Source organism: Monodelphis domestica, chromosome 3, assembly GCF_027887165.1.
Source record: "Monodelphis domestica isolate mMonDom1 chromosome 3, mMonDom1.pri, whole genome shotgun sequence".
NCBI lineage: Eukaryota > Metazoa > Chordata > Mammalia > Didelphimorphia > Didelphidae > Monodelphis > Monodelphis domestica.
Window position 1 is genome coordinate 412,688,829 of NC_077229.1, and position 22,139 is coordinate 412,710,967.

At 33.6% G+C, this 22,139-nt stretch overlaps 1 protein-coding gene across 1 annotated transcript in view; it reads right to left on the reverse strand.

Annotated features, from left to right (window-relative positions):
- Positions 1 to 1,762, reverse strand: part of RIT2 (Ras like without CAAX 2) — a 565,628-nt gene extending 563,866 nt beyond the window's left edge. Inside the window, exon 1 of the mRNA XM_001362484.3 lies at positions 1,000 to 1,762. Within this exon, the coding sequence (XP_001362521.1) occupies positions 1,000 to 1,102 (103 nt within the window). The 5' untranslated portion in view covers positions 1,103 to 1,762. The remainder of the gene's footprint in view (positions 1 to 999) is intronic.
- Positions 1,763 to 22,139: the final 20,377 nt, after the last annotated feature.

Consider the following 22,139-nt stretch of genomic DNA (forward strand, 5'->3'; position numbering starts at 1 on the left):
CCCTTCAAGGTAGTTACATTATAAGATTAAGACCCCTTTTCCAGATATGAAAATGATCACAGAGAGGCTGAGAAAAACTAAGTGACTTGACTTGTTTCACCCTGTTAAAAAGTGACTATGGAACAATATGAACTCAAGTCTAAGGTTCTATAGTCACACCATTCTGTTTGTATAACAAAATTAAACAGTCTTGTACAGCTTACAAAATGTTTTCTTGACATAAACCCCAGAAAGCAGGTAAAATAAGTATTATTATTTCCATTCTCCAAATGCAAAAAAAAAACCACCCCGAGACTTATAGTGTTTAAGTGACTTTTCCACATCCACATATTGGAGTAATAGGTCATATTTACATTGCTCTTTTGTTAAAAACTAAGATAGGTTGCACAATTTGTATTATACTGATTTTAGATACAAAGAAATTTAGGCTTAAAGAGCGCAACTTGCTCACAGTCACTATATTATTATCACGTATATCTAATATTTGCATTACAATAATTCTGTGATATGCAGTATTCTTAATAGCTTTATTTTTACACACTAGGAAATTAAAACTTAGAAAGTTTAACAGTGACTTTTCAATAGTTCTAGTTAGGCCTTGATCCCAGTTCTGAAAGCAAGTTGAGTGATGTTTTCACAAAATTATGCTACTTTTCCAACAATGTGACAAGTGAGTACATTAAGGATAAGAAACAATTCTGCAACTTATCCCAACCACTTAAAACACCATGACCATTTACTGAAGATACTATGATGATAAATAACAATTCTGAATTCTAAATACATGAATTATGAAGGGCAAAAGTATTCATTTAGAACTCCATGTAGCATTGTGATCAGCAACTAAATTCAGCTGATTCATCAGCAGCCGGTCATCAATTACCACTCTTAAGTTTAAGCAGTAATCCCTCTCAGCAACAGCAGCATCATTTTCCTTCCTCTTTAAAGTTGTCCACTTCCCTCATCCCTCTGTACCCAACATTTGGTATAAAAACTTACCGCTTTTACCAACTCCCCCTGCTCCCAACATCACCACCTTGTACTCTCTGGACCCTCCTGAGGAGCTGCCGGAGGAGCAGATGGTCTCATTTTCTATCTCCATTTTATAGCAAGAACTGAAGAAGTAGTACGGGAGAAGGAAGAAGAGAGAGAGCAGGATGGAGTGGGGGGGGGGGGAGGAGAAACTCTCCACTGTCAGGTGCTTGCTAGGATATTAAACAACTCAGAAACTGTGTAAAAAGAAAGATTTCGTAAAAGAGATAAGAACAATCAGTTTCAGGCTGGCTGCTGTGCCTCTGTTTGCTGGAGCAGGTCTCATAGCAACCACTTTAACTGCTTCCAATAAAAATCTCCCTTTTGCAACCCCTCCCTCCGGATCCTTCACTCTTGTCTCTCTCCAGCAAACAGGCTCCCTTTTCCCTCTATGTCTCTTTCATCAGAGCTCTTCTCTCTCTCTCTCTCTCTCTCTCTCTCTCTCTCTCTCTCTCTCTCTCTCTCTCTCTCTCTCTCTCTCTCTCTCTCTCTCTCTCTTTTCTGCACAGTCACAGTTATCAATGCCACTGGCAGTCAGCTACTTTCAGGCATATCCACACTGCCAAGATAGAATGAAATGGAGTTTTAGCCAGCAATATCCTGGCTCATGGACTGATGGCTACAGTTCAGGTTTCAAAGGGAAAGGCTTTTTAAAAAATTGGAATCCAATTATGAAGAATTTCTGGTGTGTTTTGCAGATCTCCTAGTTCTTTAACCTTAGCCTTATTCACTGTTTGTCTTTAATGAAATGTCTAGTGTGACTGATCTCCCTTTGGAGGTGAAAACACAGGTGCAGTTATTGAGGTTGCTCTAGGACAAGAAATTAGCATTTCTAAAGCATTGCCCTTATAGTAGGCACTTTATAAATGTGTGTTGAGTTGAATTGAATCGAAATGAATTGAATTAATTGATGTTTCCTCTTTCTAAACTGAGACCTGCATATCAAATGCAGGTGTCTGAACTGGGTCACTATTATTTATATATTCATATATCCAATGAAGCAGGATGGAGTAACCAAAGAGTATCCAACAAGGGAGAACTCAATAAATATTTGGTAAAATGCTAATAGTAGCATCAATTCATTATTTCCTTCTCATATACATGATTTCATTCCCCTAAACATGGAAGCCCTGAGTCAAAGAGATAATTTGACAAAATATCCAGATTCTGTGACTTCAAAGCTTTTAGGAATGGATCAGAGTCATTGTATTTCCAAACTATATGGTGTGACATGATAGTACATGTATAACCTAGATCAAATTGCTTACCATCTCAGGGAAGAGAGATGGTATGGAAAAGGAAACAGAGAATTTGGAACTCAAAATTTTAGAAAATGAATATTAAAATTGTTTTCTTGTATATTTGAGAATAAAATAAAACATATTAAAAACTATTTGATGGTCCTTAGTCTTTTAATGTTTCCATTTTGTTTTTGTATTATTTTTGGTTATATATGTTCATTGTCAACTGCCAAGGTTTTTGGCTGTCAGTTGTGACACTTATAGACTCACAGAATTAGCTGAGGTCCTTAAATGACTTGTCAAAGATCAAATAATATGTGTTCAGAGGCAACATGTGAACCAAAGTCTTTTGATTCTTAGGCTAATACTTTATTAACTCTACCAATCTACCTCTCCAAACCATTTAATTATAGTTATGACATTCTATCATTATAAGAGAAAGTGGTATAGTAGGAAGAGAATGAGAATGGGAATCAAAATCCTGAAGGCACTTTTGACTCTGTGGGACCTTGAGCAAATCAATACTTGATTCCACATGTGTTAGTTTGAGTTTTCTTATGTGTAGATTTGAAATAGAAGACTTCTAAGTTCTCTTGATCACCTATCTCCCTGGGCTGTTTTGAAGATCAAATTTTTGTAAAACATTTAGCACAGTGCCTGGCACATAGTTGATACTATATAAGTGCTTATTCCCTTCTGCCTTTTGCTAAATGTAAAAGAAATCTATCTACAATGACCCTTCCAGCTATAAAATTTTATTCTATCCATAGTTAGTTTCAGAATGAAATTCTATTTTACTTACTGCCTATATTATACAGTTTAGAGCTCAATAATATCCTTATTCAGTGTTTTGTAGTTTGTAAATTATTTTTTCCATGTTTTATCACTGGATTCTTACAATAGTCTTATTATGGATGCAAGGTAAGTAATCATATACTCTTTATGCATATGAACAAATTGAGATTCAAAGAGAAGCTAAGTAATTTGCCCAAAGTCACACTACCAATAAGTAAGTAGCTGAAACATGTACAGAACACAAGAATTCTGATTCTTTTTATTCCTTCTACTACACCACATCTCTTGATTACACAGTAACCTGTACCATCCTTCTGCTCTTTCATGCATTGCTTTTATAACATGAATATAATTTCTTTTGAAGGTAAGGATAATGTCCTTGGTAGAACTTGTATCAGTTAAAGAGCACAGAACAGCAATGGTCACATAATATTTCATCAATAAGTACTCATTAAATGATTAGCAATAGTATTACTGGGTTGCCCTTCTAAGAGAATGAATATTGAGTAGTCCTAGTTCTTGGAATATGTTAAATCAAGCTATCCACTGTTTTTAGTATTAGCCTATATGCAGAAAAAGGACACATATTCATAAGACAACTGCATGAATTCCAAGATGTGTTCTGAAATCTATTTTCTTTTTTGGTAAAGTTAAGTAGCCAGTCTTATGAATAATATTATAACTATTTCCTCCTGAGCAGCATATTCTAATAGGGTTACAGAAGTTGGAGATGTCAATAAAGGGAAGGATGGTGATAGCTTCAAGAACTTGCATTTCTTTCCTGCCTTATATTTCTAGTTTTGATGCTAGATTCTTTACAACTTTGAAAAAAATCATATTGCCTCTCTATATATCAGTTCTACCATCTGTTATGCCATTTTCTATCTTGAATTTTCCATTTTGATGGTAAAGCAGAAATTCTCTTGCAGCCACTATCAGGTTTCATAATCTCTATCTGGCAAGCTCCACCATCATTGTCAACATTGGTTAAGAGAATTCACATAGGTTTAAATTGCCTCTAGGCATATTCTAGTGTGGAACACAGCAATAAGTAAATTAATGACTTGCATAATAAACATGATCATAATAATAGTTCTTTCTGTCAAATGCATTTTGATATCTATTCAATTATTAAACTATGTGGTTACAATGCTAGGATATGGGTCAACAATATTTCCCCCAGTTTATATATGAAGACAACTAAGAGAAAATATTTAATGACAAGCATATGCTAAGCATACTTTAATGCTTATCCTGAAGGTAAACAATATAGGCTTTCAATAGCAAATTGAAGAGGATAAGAATTTACTTGATTGAAACTACTAAGCTGTGGTTTGCTTCCATTATTTATCTAATGATAAGATACAATAATATTCAAGAACATGAAGATTATAACTTTGGAATTTCAATGATCCAGGAAACAGACTGCTTGAGGTTATCAAAAATCAGGGTTATGCCACTTCTCCCTGTCACAGATCACATTTTCTTTAGTAAATCACATGAATTGATTTCAATTCTACAGCTGTCATTTATTATGAATTTAACCATCAATGGGAACAAACAGTCTTGATTCTTTTTTTCCTTTTCATCCTTAATGTACTAACACTAAATAGATTGATTCCACTAATTAGTCTTTTTCTCAGGATCCTCTACAAATCAAAGAAAAATTTTGTCCTTAATGTAAAATAAAAATTCTCTCTCAACCTCAGTTTTTACACATATAAAATGGAGGTAGACTAAAGGGTTTAAAATCTTTTCTAACTCCAGATCTATGAACCTATGAATCTATGATCCTATCTAACTATTCAAGCCATTAATTCATGTCAAATTTAGAGGCAGCTAGCAGGTGGAGCAATGGATAGAAGGGTTGGGTTAAGAAGAGTTCAAATCTATTGTATGCAATTCATTTTTTAAACTTCTTATCTTTATTTTAAAATTAATTTATTTAGTCAATTTAGAACATTATTAATTGGTTAAAAGAATCATATTATTTCCCTCCCTTCCCTTCTTCCACCCTTCCCATAGCCGATGCACAATTGCATTGGGTATTACATGTGTCCTTGATCAGAACATATTTCCATGTTGTTGGTGTGTTCATTAGGATGTTCCTTTAGAGTCTACATCGGCAGCCATATCCCCTCAAACCATGTATTCAAGCAGATGTTTTTCTTCTGAGTTTCTACTCCCACAGTTCTTCATCTGAATGTGGATAGTGTTTTTTCTCATAGATCCCTCCAAGTTGTTTAGGATCACTGCATTGACACTAATGGAGAAGTCTATTATGTTCGATTGTATGACAATATGTCAGTCTCTGTGTACAATGTTCACCTGGTTCTGCTCCTCTCACTCTGCATCAATTCCTGGAGGTTGTTCCAGTCCCCATGGAATTCCTCCACTTTATTATTCCTTTGAGCACAATAGTATTCCATCATCAACATATACCACAATTTGTTCAGCCAATCCCCAATTGAAGGGCATCCCCTAATTTTCCAATTTTTTGCCACCACAAAGAATGAAAACTAGATGCATTTCCAATAAGCTCAGGAGTCAAATAAGGATGCCCATTACCACATATATTATATAACAATGTACTAGAAACACTGACTGTATCAATTAGAGAAGAAAAAGAAATTGAAGGTATTAAAATAGGCAATGAGGAGACCAAACTATCACTCTTGGCAGATGATATGATGGTCTACTTAAAGAATCCTAGAGAATCAACCAAAAAGCTAGTCAAAATAATCAACAACTTTAGCAAAGTAGCAGTATACAAAATAAACCCACATAAGTCATCAGCATTTCTATATATCTCCAACACGTCTCAGCAGCAAGAATTAGAAAGCAAAATTCCATTTAAAATCTCCCTAGAAAATATAAAATACTTAGGAATCTATCTGCCGAGACAAACACAGAAACTATATGAACACAAGTACAAAACATTCTCCACACAATTAAAATTAGATCTTAACAATTAGAAAAAACATTGACTGCACATGGGTAGGATAAGCTAACATAAAAAAATGATAATACTACTGAAATTAATTTACTTATTTAGTGCCATACCCATTGAACTGCAAAAAGACATTTTTTACTGAATTAGAAAAAACCGTAACAAAGTTTTCATGTTTTGTAGTTGTATTCATATAGTTGCTGTGTTTGTCTCAGCAGATAGATTCCTAATTATTTTATATTGTCTAGGGTGATTTTAAATGGAATTTCTCTTTCTAATTCTTGCTGCTGAAATGGGTTGGAGATATATAGATATGCTGATGACTTATGTGGGCTTATTTTGTATACTGCTACTTTGCTAAAGTTGTTGATTATTTTGACTAGCTTTTTGGTTGATTCTCTAGGATTCTTTAAGTAGACCATCATATCATCTGCCAAGAGTGATAGTTTGGTCTCCTCATTGCCAATTTTAATACCTTCAAGTTCTTTTTCTTCTCTAATTGCTACTGCTAGTGTTTCTAGTACAATGTTAAATAATAGAGGTGATAATGGGCATCCTTGTTTCACTCCTGATCTTATTGGGAAGGTTTCTATTACATCCCCATTGCAGATGATGTTTGCTGATGGTTTTAGATATATACTATTTATTATTTTTAGGAAAGTCCCTTCTATTCCTATACTTTCTAGTGTTATCAGTAGGAATGGGTGTTATATTTTATCAAAGGCTTTTTCCACATCTATTGAGATAATCATGTGATTTTTGTCTGTTTGATTATTAATATGGTCAATTATGCGGATGGTTTTCCTAATGTTGAAACATCCTTGCATTCCTGGTATGAATCCAACCTGGTCACAGTGAATAACCCTTGTGATGACTTGCTGTAGTCTTTTGCTAGGATCCTATTTAAGATTTTTGCATCTATATTCATTAGGGAGATTGGTCTATAGTTTTCTTTCTCTGTTTTTGACCTGCCTGGTTTTGGGATCAGTACCATGTTTGTGTCGTAAAAAGAATTTGGTAGAATCCCTACTTGGCTTATTCTGTCAAAGAGTTTGTATACTATTGGGATTAGTTGTTTTTTCAATGTTTTATAGAATTCATTTGTGAATCCATCTGGATCTAGGGATTTTTTCTTAGGGAGTTCTTTGATGGCTTGTTCAATTTCTTTTTCTTATATGGGGTTGCTTAGGTAATTTATTTCTTCCTCTGTTAGTCTAGGTACTTTATATTTTTGTAAGTATTCATCCATATCACCATGCCATAATTGTTGCCATATAATTGGGCATAATATTTTTTAATGATTGCCTTAATTTCATTTTCGTTAGAGGTGAGGTCTCCCTTTTCATCCTGGATACTGTCAATTTGATTTTCTTCTTTCATTTTTTAAATTAGACTGACCAGTAATTTGTCTTTTTTATTTATTTTTTCAAAGTACCAGCTTCTAGTCTCATTTATTAAATCAATAGTTCTTTGACTTTCAATTTCATTAATTTCTCTTTTGAGTTTTAGGATCTCTAATTTAGTCTTCATTTTAGGATTTTTAATTTGTTCACTTTCTAGTTTTTTAATTTACATGCCCAATACAATGACTTCTGCCCTTCTTAATTTGTTAATATATGAAGTCAAGGATATAAATTTCCCCCAGAGTACTGCTTTGGCTGTATCCCATAGGTTTTGAAAGGAAGTCTCATCATTGTCATTTTCTTCAATGAAGTTTTTAATTGTTTTACAATTTGTTCTTTAACTAACTAGTTTTGGAGAATCATATTGTTTGATTTCCAATTAAGTTTTGATTTACCTCTCCATGTACACTTACTAATTATTATTTTCATTGCATTATGATCTGAGAAGGTTGCTTTTATTATTTGTGCTCTTTTGCACTTATTTGCAATTTTTTATGCCCTAATACATGGTCATTTTTTGTGAATGTATCGTGTACTGCTGAAAAGAAGGTATATTCCTTTTTGTCCCTATTTATTTTTCTCCACATGTCTACTAACTAATTATTCTAATATTTCATTTATTTCTCTTACCTTTTTCTTATTTATTTTTTATTTGGTTTATCTAGTTCAGATAGAGGAAGGTTCAGGTCTCCCACTAGTATAATTTTTCTATCTATTTCATCCTTGAGCTCTACTAGTTTCTCCTTTAGAAATTTGGATGCTATGCCATTATTTGGTACATGCATGTTGAGTACTGACATTTCCTCATTGTCTATACTGCCTTTTATCAGGATGTAATTACCTTCCCTATCTCTTTTAATTAGATTTATTTTTTCTTTGGCTTTGTCAGATATTATGATTGTGACTCCTGTCTAATTTTTATCAGTTGATTCCCAATAGATTTGATTCCATCCTCTTACGTTCACTCTATGTGTATCTACCTTCCTCATGTGTGTTTCTTGCAGACAGCTTATGGCAGGGTTTTGGTTTCTAATCTACACTGCTATTCACTTGCGTGTTATGAGTCAATTCATTCCATTCACATTCAGAGTTATGATTATCAGCTGTGTATTTCCCAGCATTTTGATTTCCACTCCTAGTCCTGCCTTTTCTTCTTTCACTATATCCTTCTACATCAATGTTTTGTTTTTAATCAGTCTCCCTAATTCCCACCCTTATTTTAGTTCCCTTTCTACCTCCTCTTACTCCCCTCTTATTTTCTTTACAGTCTTTATACTTCCTCCCTTGTACTGTTTCCCTCCCCACCAGTCCATTTGTTACCCTTCTACTTTCCTACAGGGTTCAAATCAATTCTCTGCCCCAATGTATTTGATTGCTCTTCCCTCTTTGAGTCAATTTCAATGCATGTAAGAGTTGAATATTTCCTATCTCCAACCTCTTTACCCTTCCAGTGTATTGATTTTTCCCCCCTCCCACCATAATCTTCTTTGTGACATATAAATTTATGCCCTTTTGTTTCTTTTCCCATTTCTTTTAGTATTAATCTCTTTTTAGCTCTAGTTGTATATATCTATGTATATACATAGATAGATATATATGTATTTATACATACATATATATCTATCTATATATTTATTTCTTGGTATTTCAACCTATCCAGTTTATCACTGTTCCCTCTAAGTGTAATTCTTCTAGCTGCCTAAGTGATAATAATAATTTTTAAGAGTTACGAACGACTTCTTTTAATAGAGAGATACATATCATTTTAACTTATTGGGTCTCTTAAAAATGTGTTTTTTTGGATTTGTGTTTCTTTTTCCCTCTTTCTTAATTACCTTTTAATGATTCTTTTAAGTTTATGTACTTGGGCATCAAATTTTCTGTTCAGGTCTGGTGTTTTCTTCATAAATGCTTCGAATTCTTCTATTTTTTTAAATGACCATACTTTCCCCTGTAAGAATATAATCAGCTTTGCTGGGTAGAATTATGTGCTTGGACATCAAATTTTCTGTCCAGGTCTGGTCTTTGCTTTAAAAATTCTTGGAATTCTTCTATTTTGTTGAATGATCATACTTTCCCCTGTAAGAATATAGCCAATTTTTCTGGGTAATTGTTTCTTGGTTGTAGACCTAGTTCTCTTGCTTTCCAGAATATCATATTCCATGTCTTTTGGTCCTTCAGTGTCGATGCAGCCAGATCCTCTGTTATCCTCACTGTGGTTCTGTGGTATCTGAATGACTTTTTCTTAGCAACTTGTAATATTTTTTCCTTGGTCTGATTGTTCTTGAATTTGGCAATAACATTCTTGGGTGTTGTCATTTGGGGATTAAGTACAGGAGGTGATCTGTGGATTCTTTCAATCTCCACTTTTTCCTCTTGTTCCAGAATATTGGGGCAGTTTGCTTGGATAATTTCCTGTAGTATGATGTCCAGACTTTTTCTTTGTCATGGTCTTCCAGTGGACCAATGATTCTTAAGTTGCCTCTCCTCGAACGATTTTATAAATTTTATGTTTTGTGAATAATATGTTTCATATTTTCCTCAACTTTTTCATTATTTTGATTTTGTTTTTATAGTGTCCTGCTGCCTTGTAAAGTCACTTCTTTCTAGTTCTTGTACTATGGTTCTTAAAGACTGGATGATTTCATCCCTGGCTTTTTGGTCTTCTTTTTCCTTCTGGTCCGATTTTCTTTGGAGGTCATCTTTCATATTCTTTGCCTCATCATTGATTTTCCTTGCTTCATCTTTCATCTCCTTTTCATCATTTTCAAGCTGGTTGATTTTGGCTTTCAAGCTACTATTTTCTTATTTTAGTTCAAATGGCTCTCTTTCCAGATGACTTGTCTTACTTTTTAAATTCTTTTCTCTGTTGTCTTCAGCCTCTCTTAATTGTGTTTTGAATTGTATTTTGAGTTCTTATAGATCCTGTATCCAATTCAGTGGGGTTTCTGTTGTTTTTTGTTTGTTTGTTTGTTTTTGTATGTTTGTTTGTTTGTTTTTTGGCTTGGTGTTCCTTCATCCTTCTCTGTTCCATTTGTTTTGTTTTTTTCGTTGCCTTTATAGAAGCTGTCAATTGCAATTTCTTTTTTCTTTTTCTGTTGTTTGCTCATATTTACCCCCTTCCTTACACCCTGCAGTTTCAGGACCTCTTGTTCCTCTCATTTTTTATGGTTTGGGTCTTTTATTTCCACCTTCTCCCTTGGAGCTTTGTCAGTAAATCTCTCAGTGCAGTCAGCAGGTGAGGGGTGTTAGAGTTTGAGCTTCCCTTCCCTCTGGAGGCTTTTATGGGATTAAGTCCAGCAGTCTCTGGTGGAAGGGTTTTGGAGCTTGAGCTTCCCTTCCCTCTTAAGGCTTTCATGTGATTAAGTCCTACTGGGTTGCTCAAAACCTCAGGAATGGGGAGGGGGACAATATGGAGTGTCTCTGCTGCTTCACCTAGGCTGCCCTTCTCTGTGTTCTGAATTTCTTCTCTAACTGCTTCCCCACTGCCTGTGTTGGATGCTCTTAGCCTGGCATAGCTTTGCCCGCAAGGTATTCCCTCCAGATCAGTGTCTTTGCCAACCCAGAGGTTCTAGCTGCCGCTGGAAGCTTAGAGCTTTAGGTGGTGAATGTGTACTGGAATCTTCCTTCTTCCTTCCCCTTAAACCTTAGTGTTTTTGAATTCTGGCTTTTGGGGGTGTATCTTTTAAGTTGAGCCCAGAAGGAGGGTTCCTTGGCTCTGTCTTATTGTTAGGTTTGATTTTCAGTCCCCTAGGAGCATTTCATTTGTAATTGATAACGAAGGATTTTCAGAGGTCTGAACTTTCGCTACCTCTATGTCCCCATCTTGACTCTGCCTCCCACAATTCATTTAACATCTGTTTGATTCACTGTTCTGATCTGTAAAATGAAGATAATAGTAGCACCTACCTTTGAAGGTTATTGTTAAGATGAAATAAAAGTATATTCATAAAAAGTACCTGTTCAGTGCTTAGCATAGAGTATCAGATAAATTCTCATTCTATTCCATTCACCTTATTTCAGACAACATACACAACTACACTGCAAATATTTTTATATCATCAATCAATAAGCATTTATTAAATACCTGTCATTTCCCAAATATTTTAATAGGCAGTGGGACTATAAAAACAAAAAAATAAAAAGTTTTCCTGATCTTAAGGAGCCCAAATCAATTAAGTGCAGCAAGTCTTCAGGCAAAAATGTACTGTATTCTTTGAGACCTTGCCCTTCCACTTATTAAATACGTGATTTTTTTTTGTAAGTCATTTCTCTGAAGCTCTGTTTTCTCCTTTCTAAAATGGGAATAATACACTTCTTGATTCACAAGGTTAGTGAAAGAAAAACTGTAAAAAGAATGAAACATGGAAATGAGCTACTATTTTATATACAACCACTGAAGTGGAGTACTTTATTCTACAACATCCAGATACTCAGAATTTTAATTAGTGGAACCTTTATTACTGACCAGGGCATCCTACTAGTGACAGTTGCTCCTGAATAGAAGTTACTGGTAACTTTTATAGGAGTGCAGACAGGCAGGAAATGGTGGACTCAAACACTTCTATACATACATTTCTTTATTGGGTTTGGCAAAAGCAAGCAAGCCTAATCTAAGAGAAGCAGATGTGCCATTAGCGTTACTGCAGAACATGATACATTCCATTGTGGAGTCATCTCCTTACATACCATATACTATATTAAGTTCATGCCTTTTAAGGCTTCCTGATTCCCTCTTCCAAGGACTAACCATAGATCTTTGTTTCAATTCGATTTATATCACATTCAGAAAAGGAGAGAATAAAGATATAGTTAAAGTTGAGTTTCTATTTCTATCTCTAGTTCTTCTAAACAACATCATACAATTTGATTATTCATATATTTATATATATATATATGTATTCATTATAATGAATTTACTTTGTTATAGCACTCTATTTTACAAAGAACTCATGATAAAATGAACTACACACCTCTGGACAGAGCAAAAAATGATTCATGATTCAGAATACAGGATGAGACAAGAATTTTTATATATGTCTGATTTTTCCTGAATACACATACTTGTTTTTCTTTCATTTTGCCGATCTATTCCTCTTAATGTCAGGGGTAAGTGGGAAGATAAGGCAATTGATATCTGTTCATTTTTTTAAATCATCTTAAAAATGACCATCTATAGTGTTTCATTTGATCATCACAATACCCTTATAAGGTAAATAGTGCAAGTGTGATTTCCCTTTATAATATATTAGACTCTAGAGAAGTCCCTCATACCTTTTTGTGATTATGGAGATTTGGAGATTTGCAGCCACACAATGGAATATCAGGGAATACCCTTTGCCTACAACTAATGAATCTTAATGAGTTTTATTATGGGGTGTAACATAGATGTAGCTATGTTAAGCAATGGCTAGATTGTTGGTAATGGAGTCAGGAATCTGGCCTCAGTCACTTCCTGTTTGACCCTGGGCAAGTCACTTAATCCTGTTTGCCTTAATTCCCTCATCTCTAAGATGAATTGGAGAAGGAACTAGCAAACCAGGCCAATACTTTTGCTAAACCCCAAATGGAACATAATGACTGACTACACAATAAAGTATAGTTGAATGGATAACAAGATGGGTTCAGAATGCAGGAATTCAATTGCCTAATGGTCCCCCAAATATTAGCTAATTCTATGTAACTGAAACACATGATTTTGGGTGTTCTGTGCAGGTCTGTAGGATGCCTCATATTGCAGTCTAAACTGACATCAGAAATGAACATTTGAAGGTCAGAAAACCATTTGTCAGTTTTGTAGTCTCCATGATTTTATGCTTGTTGGTGGCAATTTGGTATAAGGAAGAAGATTTATTTTTTTTGTCAGCTTTTTTTTCTTTCAGTTTAAGCATAGCAGTAGTTAAATTAGTAAGAAAAGGTGAAGCTATACTTTGCCTCCATTTGCAAATCAATGACTTTCCATCTTTAGACTTTACCTAAGGGGATGAAAGAAGGGACTACAAGGTCCATTGGCATCATTTCATACTTATCATACTTAATGAAATCTTTCCCATAAGTGACCTTTCAAATAAACTACTCAAAAGTTCAAGAATACAATGGTCAAAAAACAATATGTATATATAGATGGATATATTGTGTTTATATGTATGCCTATATATATATGTGTGTATATATAGATATATCTACTTTTAAAATATAACTTAAATGCCTGTATATTTAGATAAATTTATAAGTATGCATACTTATAAATAAGCATATATACATATTTATAAACTATATATTTATACTATATATGCTTATATACGGATTTCTTATATATTTGTATACATATCATATATACATATTAGTATATGAGTATACTATATAGATACATATATATGTGGCTATCTATGCACATATGTATATACATATATATATATATATATATAGTACCTTTGGGGTATTCTATTAATGCCTCATTTTCCAGGTGAGCAAATTATGTTATAGAAATTAAGAGAATTATTTAGAGTCATTATCATCTGAGTCAATATTTTAATCCATGACCTTTGGCTTGAGAGTCAAGGCTTTTTATGTGCTATTAATTGTATATATCATGTAAAGCCCTCTTAAAAGAGAATACATCCATTTCATAGTGGTCCAGCTACTAACCTAGATGCTCTGATTCCAAATAGAGAGCACACTTTTCTGTCTAAGTGACCTGCCTGCCTTCATTTCCTTCTCTGATTTATGCACTGATACCAGATTAACATTTGCAGAATTCAAGACTGATCATGCCAATTTAAATACATATGACTTTTATTGTTTATGCTAATCATTTTTCACTTGTCACATGATCATTTATATTCTTACATTATATATTTCTTTACCCCTCCTTTCAAAGCATTAAGCACAATGCCTTACACTTAGTAGGTACAAAAATGATTAATAGATTACATAAGAACATTTCACATATGTAAACTTCATCAAAATCTTATTCACAATTAGAGCTACCCAAAGATGAAATTGATTCTATGAATTAGAAATTTTTCTATCACTGGAGACCTAGAACCAGAATTTAGATGATCACTGAATGGGATAAAGTTGGAAGCATTAATGTTGGGTAATAAGTTAGGCTGGAGCTGTGGAGATGAACCTATGGCATAAATGTCAGAGGGGATACCCAGATACCCAGCATGCACAGCATTGCCCCAGCACAGATTTCACCAGTGTTTGTTATTAAAAAGCCAGAGGCATGCGAACATGGGATGCTCCACTTTCCCTCTATATGCACACCTAAGTTTTTTCATTCTAATTTTCAATTTTTTTCCCAAATTACATGTCAATATAATTTTTTCAGTATTCATTTTCTGATATTTTGCAATTCATGTTCTTTCTCCTTCCCATCTCTTCCCCCTCTTCAAGAACACTGATACTATGGTATGGATTGTACATATGTTATCATATACATTTTCATAGTCATCATGTTTTGAAATAAGATGCAAATAGCTTTCATTAGAGAAAAATTCATGAAGGAGATAAATAATGACATGTTTCATTTTGCCTTCAGATATTGTTTCTTCTATGGTGGTAGACATCCTTTTATTTGTCATGAATTTCTTGGGAATTGTCCTGAATCCTCACCTTGTTGATGATGGTTAAATCATTCACAGTTGACCATCATTGTTATTATTGTGGACAACATTCTCTCTTCACTTTGCAACACTTTGTAGAAGTTTTTTCAATGATTTTTTTAGCCATTTATTTTTGTGATTTTTTATGGAACAATAATATTCCATTACAATAATATACCACAGCTTGTCCAACTATTTCTCAATTACTGGACATACTTTCAGTTTCTAGTTCTTTGGTACCATAAAAAGATCCATAACTGATATTTTTGTATAGGTAGTTTCTTTCCCCCTATTTTCAATCTCTTTGAGATACCAAACTAATAGTGGTCTTTCTGGGTCAAAGGGTTATACAATTTGATGGCCCATTGAGCATGGTTCCAGATTGCTTTCTAAAATGGTTGTATCAGTTTGTAGCTCCAGCAATGTGTTTTATAGTTCACACAAGTTATATGAGATCAAAAAAATTAAAAAAAAAACATTAATTGCCTATGTGTAGGTCCAACAAATATAATAAAAAATGTTCATTCTTCTTAAGTTGATTAATAAAAAGAAAGACAGTCCATGCCTTCTAGAAGATTATGTTCTAAATTTTGAGAAAACATACCCAAAAAGCCAAAAAAAAGCCGGCTGAAAACAGGGTGAAGGACTCCAAAGGGTAACCAGTATGAAGATATCTTATTAGTGGAGTTGAAAAGAGGCAAAGCAACAGATGTAAACTGGAGTGAAATGAATTTGGCATTCTGCCCTATAACTCTCCACTCAGAGGAAGAGATACTAAATGAACACAAGGACTTGCGTTAGCAGTATAGTAGCAAATTTAAAAAGATCAGTTACAAAGGGGATGACTAGAGGCAAGAATATCAGTTAGAATTATTATAAACCATATTATGATATTTTATATTATAACAGTTAACAGTTATAACAGAATTATAGTTTTAATATTATAGTTATAACATATATATTATATAAACATAATATAACTGTTATAGTTATAAAAGATTATAACAGTTTAACAAAATGCAACATATAAGAACATATGGAAAATAATTCTATCAAGTAATAAATAAGCATAACTTTGAAACTTGGGGCAAGTCATATCACATCTCAGGCCCAATGTGATAATGTGTAAAAAAAAGGGGGGGAGAAACTAGATATCTCAAATTCTTTCCTTGCTAAATTCTATGATCCTAAAGAGATCAATATCTATAGGGATTGTGGTATATTAAAAGATATATGCAGATAATAAGATGAATGTACAAAAATAGTGGTGATGCAGAAGAGAATAAAGTTCTTATTCATATATCTATAATTTATTTATTTTAGTTTAAGCTTATAACAACAAACAATGTTGAGCATTTGCTATATACCAACCAATGGGGAAGACCCTATAGGAGACAAATTCATCTAAAATTAAAATCCCTGTGAACATAAATTTTAGTCTATTAAGGGGACACAATTCCAATCCACATAACTATAATATGCATAGTGATAATATAATAGTGTCAGGAAGGAATGCTGGTGAGGAAGACCTGTGTTATATATTCTTTGATATTTATTAGTAAGATGCCCAAAGGGAAATCATTTATTCTAATGTGTTCCTAAGTTTTATCTACTGAGTCATATATAAAGATTGATCTTGCTTATTAGAGGTAGTTCCCAAACCTGGAATGAACAAAACTGAGGAAATCATCAATCCTTCATATATTACTAATATAATGGAACTAGAACATTAAAAATTAAATATTACATTTTCTTCTTGGAAACAGTGACAAATAGAGGAATTAGAAAAGGTTCTATGAAAAAGAAACTATTGAATTAGATTTGAAAAGATGGGTAGAAAAGAAACAAAAAGCAAGAGAGCTCTGGAAAGATGTGAGCTGTCTCTGATGCCCAATTCCTAGGCTTGGATCAATATAATCTGACACTTCAAGGGAGAACACACCTTTTCCTGCTATTCTTGTATTAAGTAAGCTCTTATTCTAAGTGCAATCTTATTCAACATTCTCTTTAGCCAAGCTTTATCAAATATAAACTGCCAGTTGTCATTTGTTCTACTAATGCTAGCATAATCAGAAAAATAGGGCAGTTTATTTTAAATGATATGGTAGAGAGACAAAGTCCTGTGGAGATGAGTCAGTAGTACAGATCAGATTGGAATTTGTGACAGCAAAAATGGCTTTCAAAATGTCATTGCAATCTGGTAATGTTCTTTAAGGCTCAAGGAGTGACATTCTTAACCTTTTCTGTGGCATGGACGACAATGGTAGTCAAATGAAAACTATAGACCTATATCAGAATATTTTTTTTAAATATATAAAGTAAAATTGATGGTATTACACAGGGAAATAATTATATCAAAATATAATTGTCAGATTTGTTTTTTAAGTTCATGAACTCCAGATTAAAAACCCCTGTTCTAAGATCTTTTTCTGTAATCATGTGCATACCTTTGTGAGAGATCTCAGGGAGGCAGATGTCAATCTGTCAGAGAAGTAGAACTCTGGCAACTAATGAGAATCTATCTCGTGTTTATTTTGTCATCCTCAAGAGTATAGGCATAGGATAGAGTAGCAGATATTTTCAATGAAACCTTGTTTGCTAAGGAATATAAATAGTCTAACCATATCCTGGGTTAGTGTTGAAAATTCCTGAACATGGCATTATACAACAGAATCTCACATCAAATAAGACGGAGAACAGATTAACAGATAATTGTAAAGTCTCACTTTTCTATTTCAGACATTTTGGGAAAATGCCATTCTTATTTATGAAACATTGCATTTGGACTGGGAAAAACCCTGTAAAAAGTGTGGATTATATCTGTATGAGCACATATGTATATGCACATATAGTTTGGGGGAGGGAGAACCATTATTTTGGGGATAAAAATCATTGGGAAAATTTCCTTGGGTTCAATGCTAAATAACTTCTGGTGACACAACATACTAACCTCCAAAAATCTCTCCCCTGGGGGTGGGGTACTGCCTTTGTATAGCCAGCTATTTGCTTACCTTATATAGAAAGGCATAACTCTGAAAGTCAAGCACGTCTTTGATGCTACCCAAATTATTTAATCTCGGAAGCTTGAACAAAAGGTATTTGAAATCTCATCTAATCCCATAGCATCAGTCTTTCTATGCCATTCCTGAAAGGAGGTAATATAAACTTTGAGTTTTTCTGCTGATAAAAGCTCATTACTACCTGAATAGATTGATCTGTTGTAGGACAGTTCTTCCTGATCTGAAATCTGAAATTTTCCTTGCAGTAATTTTCTTCCATCATTCTTAGTTTTCCTTATGGAGATTTACAGAAAACATTTGCCCTCATTCTCTTCTTCTTTACTTAAGTCTCTATTACAGGTGTGGCCCTTCTGATGAAAAAAATCGTAAAATCTGCATCCATCATCTTCAGTAGGTAATCACCACAGTCATTTCCTTTCTATCTCATATCTCCAGGCTCACTCTTTCTACTGTTTCATTTGCACAGAAAAAAATCTTATATAATTCTAAAAAATAAAAGAAAACAGAACAAGAAGAAAGACAATCACCAAAAAAACAAAAACAAAAAACAAACCACACCAAACCAAACAAAATACAAGCCCCACCACAAAAAAAAAAGCTACACCAAAATTATTAGACTGTAAGATACTCAAACTTATATCTTTTCTCCCCCAAACTCCTAGAAAACAATAACAGTATCAACCTTTTTTTCTTGAAGTCCCACTATCATTTGTCATTTTCTTTTTTCTTCCTTTTATTTTGGAAGATCAGGTTTCATATCTGATGGATGTGAAGTACTTCTGCTTTACTTGAGACTGATCCAGAAGTGGTCATTTTTTAAAAAAAATCCTTACCTTCTGTCTTAGAGTCAATACTATGTATTCGTTATGAGGCAGAAGAGTTGTAAGGACTAGGCAATGGGGGTCAAGTAACTTGTCCAGGATCACACAGCAAGGAAGTGTCTGAGATAAGATTTGAACACAGGACCTCTTATCTCTAGGTCTGGCTCTCAATTCACTGAGCCACCCAGCTGCCTCTGAGAAGTGGACCTTTTGATGAAAGATGATTATATTGGCTTCCTATCTTCTCTGGCATATTGCCCTTACAGTCATCTTCTTTCTATTCCATTATTTTTAACAAATTCATGGTGTTTTAATTTGTTTTTTTACATATATTCACATATATATTCATATGCCTCTTCATAGCTTAGATTTCTTCCTCTGAAAACTGTCTCTTCATATATACATATATATATATATATATATAAAATTTCCAATTTATACCCTGAGGAATGGCTCTTATTCTTATGAATTTGCATGAATTCCTTATATATCTTAGAAATGGAAATTTATGGGTGGTTACTCTTTCTATATATGTATATATACATATATTACCACTTGCTAATTAATTTTCTAATTTTGATTACATTGGTTTACTTTTTGAAAAAATGTCTATATACAAAATTATCTTTTTTATAATCGATGATCCTTTGTATCCTCTATTTGGTAGTAAACTTTTCCCTTAGAATAGATATGACAAAAAATTACCCCCTTGTTTCTTATTTTTAATTTTTTTTTAATGGTGGCAACCTCTCAGTCTAAGGCCTGAACTAACTTGTTTATCTAGAAATATGGTACTAGATGTTGATCTGATTCCAGTTTCTGCCAGATTGTTTTCAAATTTTTTGTTTGTATTTTTCTCCTAATAATTTTTATCACATTGTTTTTAGTAATTGAAACTTGGGATTTCTTGAATGCTAGGCTAATTTCCTCAATTGTTTCTCTATTTTGTGTGCCTAAAGTGATCCAGAGATTGAACTCTCTTTTTCTTAGCCAATAAAAATTGTTTTCATCCCTATTACTTAGTAGTATTTGAGATCTGGTACTAATAGGTTCCTTTCATCTCATTTTTCTTTATTATTTCCCATGGCATTACTGACATTTTTTTCATCTACATGAAATTTTTTAGGATTTTGCAAAGTTTTAGAAAGTCTGATTGTTTGTAGTCTGGTTTGGCACCGAATATACAAGCTAACTTTGGCAGTATGGTCAATTTTAATATACAGGTTCTTCCTACTTTTGATGAATTAGCATTTCTCTGATTATTTAGATTTAACTGGTTTTATATAAAACGTCTTTTGTATTTATATTAATATAGTTTCTATGCATCTTGGCAAACAGCCTCCCTATTATTTTTTAATATCTGTACCTATTTCAAATGTAATTTCTCTATCTCTTCCTGCTGTTTTTTTACATAAATGGTGATGACTTTAGTGAGTTCATTTTCTATCCTGCAGCTTAGTAAAGTTGTGAATTGTTTCATTTAATTTTTATTGACTCTGTGGGGTTCTTCTAGTAAACTGTAATATCATCTGTGAAAAGTAACAATTATGTTTTCCCTTTGCATGTACATATTCTATTTCTTTTCTTCCCTTATCAATGTATTTAGGCACAGGTGTTTGCATGTTGTCCTCCATCATTGGAAATAAGCTTTTTGAGAACAAGGACTGTTGTTGTCTTTCTTTTTAACCCCAGCCCTTAACACATAACCCTTATGCTACTCTGGGCCCTCATAAACTTTTTCTTGAACCCTTGAAATGAAGTTGAAGGGAGATTCCAATACTCATATAGCAAGTAAGGAATAGAAAGAACTAGGATTTCAACATGTGTCTCTTGATTTTAATTCAATACTTTAGAATAAAAGTTCAAAATATAGATTTGTATCATTATGAAGAAAATTTAACCAAATTCTACTACCAATAGAAAGGGAGAGATGTTATGATCATGAGAAATTATTATGGCTCAAGAAATAATGTCATGATTGTTTTTACATGGAAGAGGTGATAATTTTTTGATATTTTCAAGAAGCATGAATGTCCTGATGCCCTATGAAATTTGTTCCTGACTTCATTGTCACATTTGAATGTAAACCAGTCTTGTTGCAGCCAAGAATATCAAGATACTGATGACAATTGCTCAATAATTGATTAGAAATTTCCCCACATTCCATTCTCGAATCTTTCAATTCTCTAGAGAATTAGCCTTGATGTTGGGATGAAGGAGGCTATATTTTACTTCACAATTTATTCTTTACCATTCTAAAGGTCTATAGGTGGGGAAGGAAAACAAAACAACAGCAACAACAACACTGGGAAGAAGACTACAGGACATCAAAAAAGATTCATTAAATTAGAAGAGATGAAAAACATCATGAGTATGTGTAAATAGAAGGCATTTATAGCACCCAAATGGTCTTTTAAGTTTTATACCCCAATACTATGTGGACAGATGCTGCAAGAAGAGTGCCTAGAAAAAAAGATGTATAACTGAAAGTCCCCATATACCACACCTGATCTTTGTTCCTTAAAAGTATTTTTACCTTTCTTTTTGCTTTGTCTCAAGCCAAACTCATTAAAACAAAAATAACAACAAACACAAACCTTTGTGTGCTTAATTGTTTAGATATCAAGAGGGGGCGGTTTAGAGGATAGGGAATAGAGACACAAAGACAGACAGACAGGCAGACTTGGAGATGGGGACTCCAAGCCGAAGAAAGAAAATTATTGATTCATTTGTAACAACCCCAAATATGGAGTTGACTGGCCACAACCCACCCCCTGGGACATATAATATTTCTCAGTGTGTATAGAGGAAAGCCCTTGAACAGAGAGGTCACATAGCTTTTTTTTTTAAAACCCTTACCTTCCATTTGGAGTCAATACTGTGTATTAGCTCCAAGGCAGAAGAGTGGCAAGGGCTAGGCAATGGGGGTCAAGTGAGGTAACATAGAATTTTATTATCCCCCCTCAAAAGCAAAGGTATTCTGGAACTCTCAAATAGGACAGTGAGGAGAGGAAAAAAGAGAGAGGGAAGTTTTCCCATGGCAACAGCACTGTAAACTATATCTATAGTTCCATTCTTTAAGACTATTATAGAGGAATTCCCTCCAAATGGACAGTTTTGGAGTTGTTTTTAGTTTGTGTACTTTATTTTTGCCACTTTCCCAAAGTAGAAGCACTAAGAGAAACAAGTTAGAAAGACAGAAGTGTAGACCTTTCTTTTGATTTCTCTTTTTTCTTAAATAAATTTTGTTTAAAATACATTTTTATA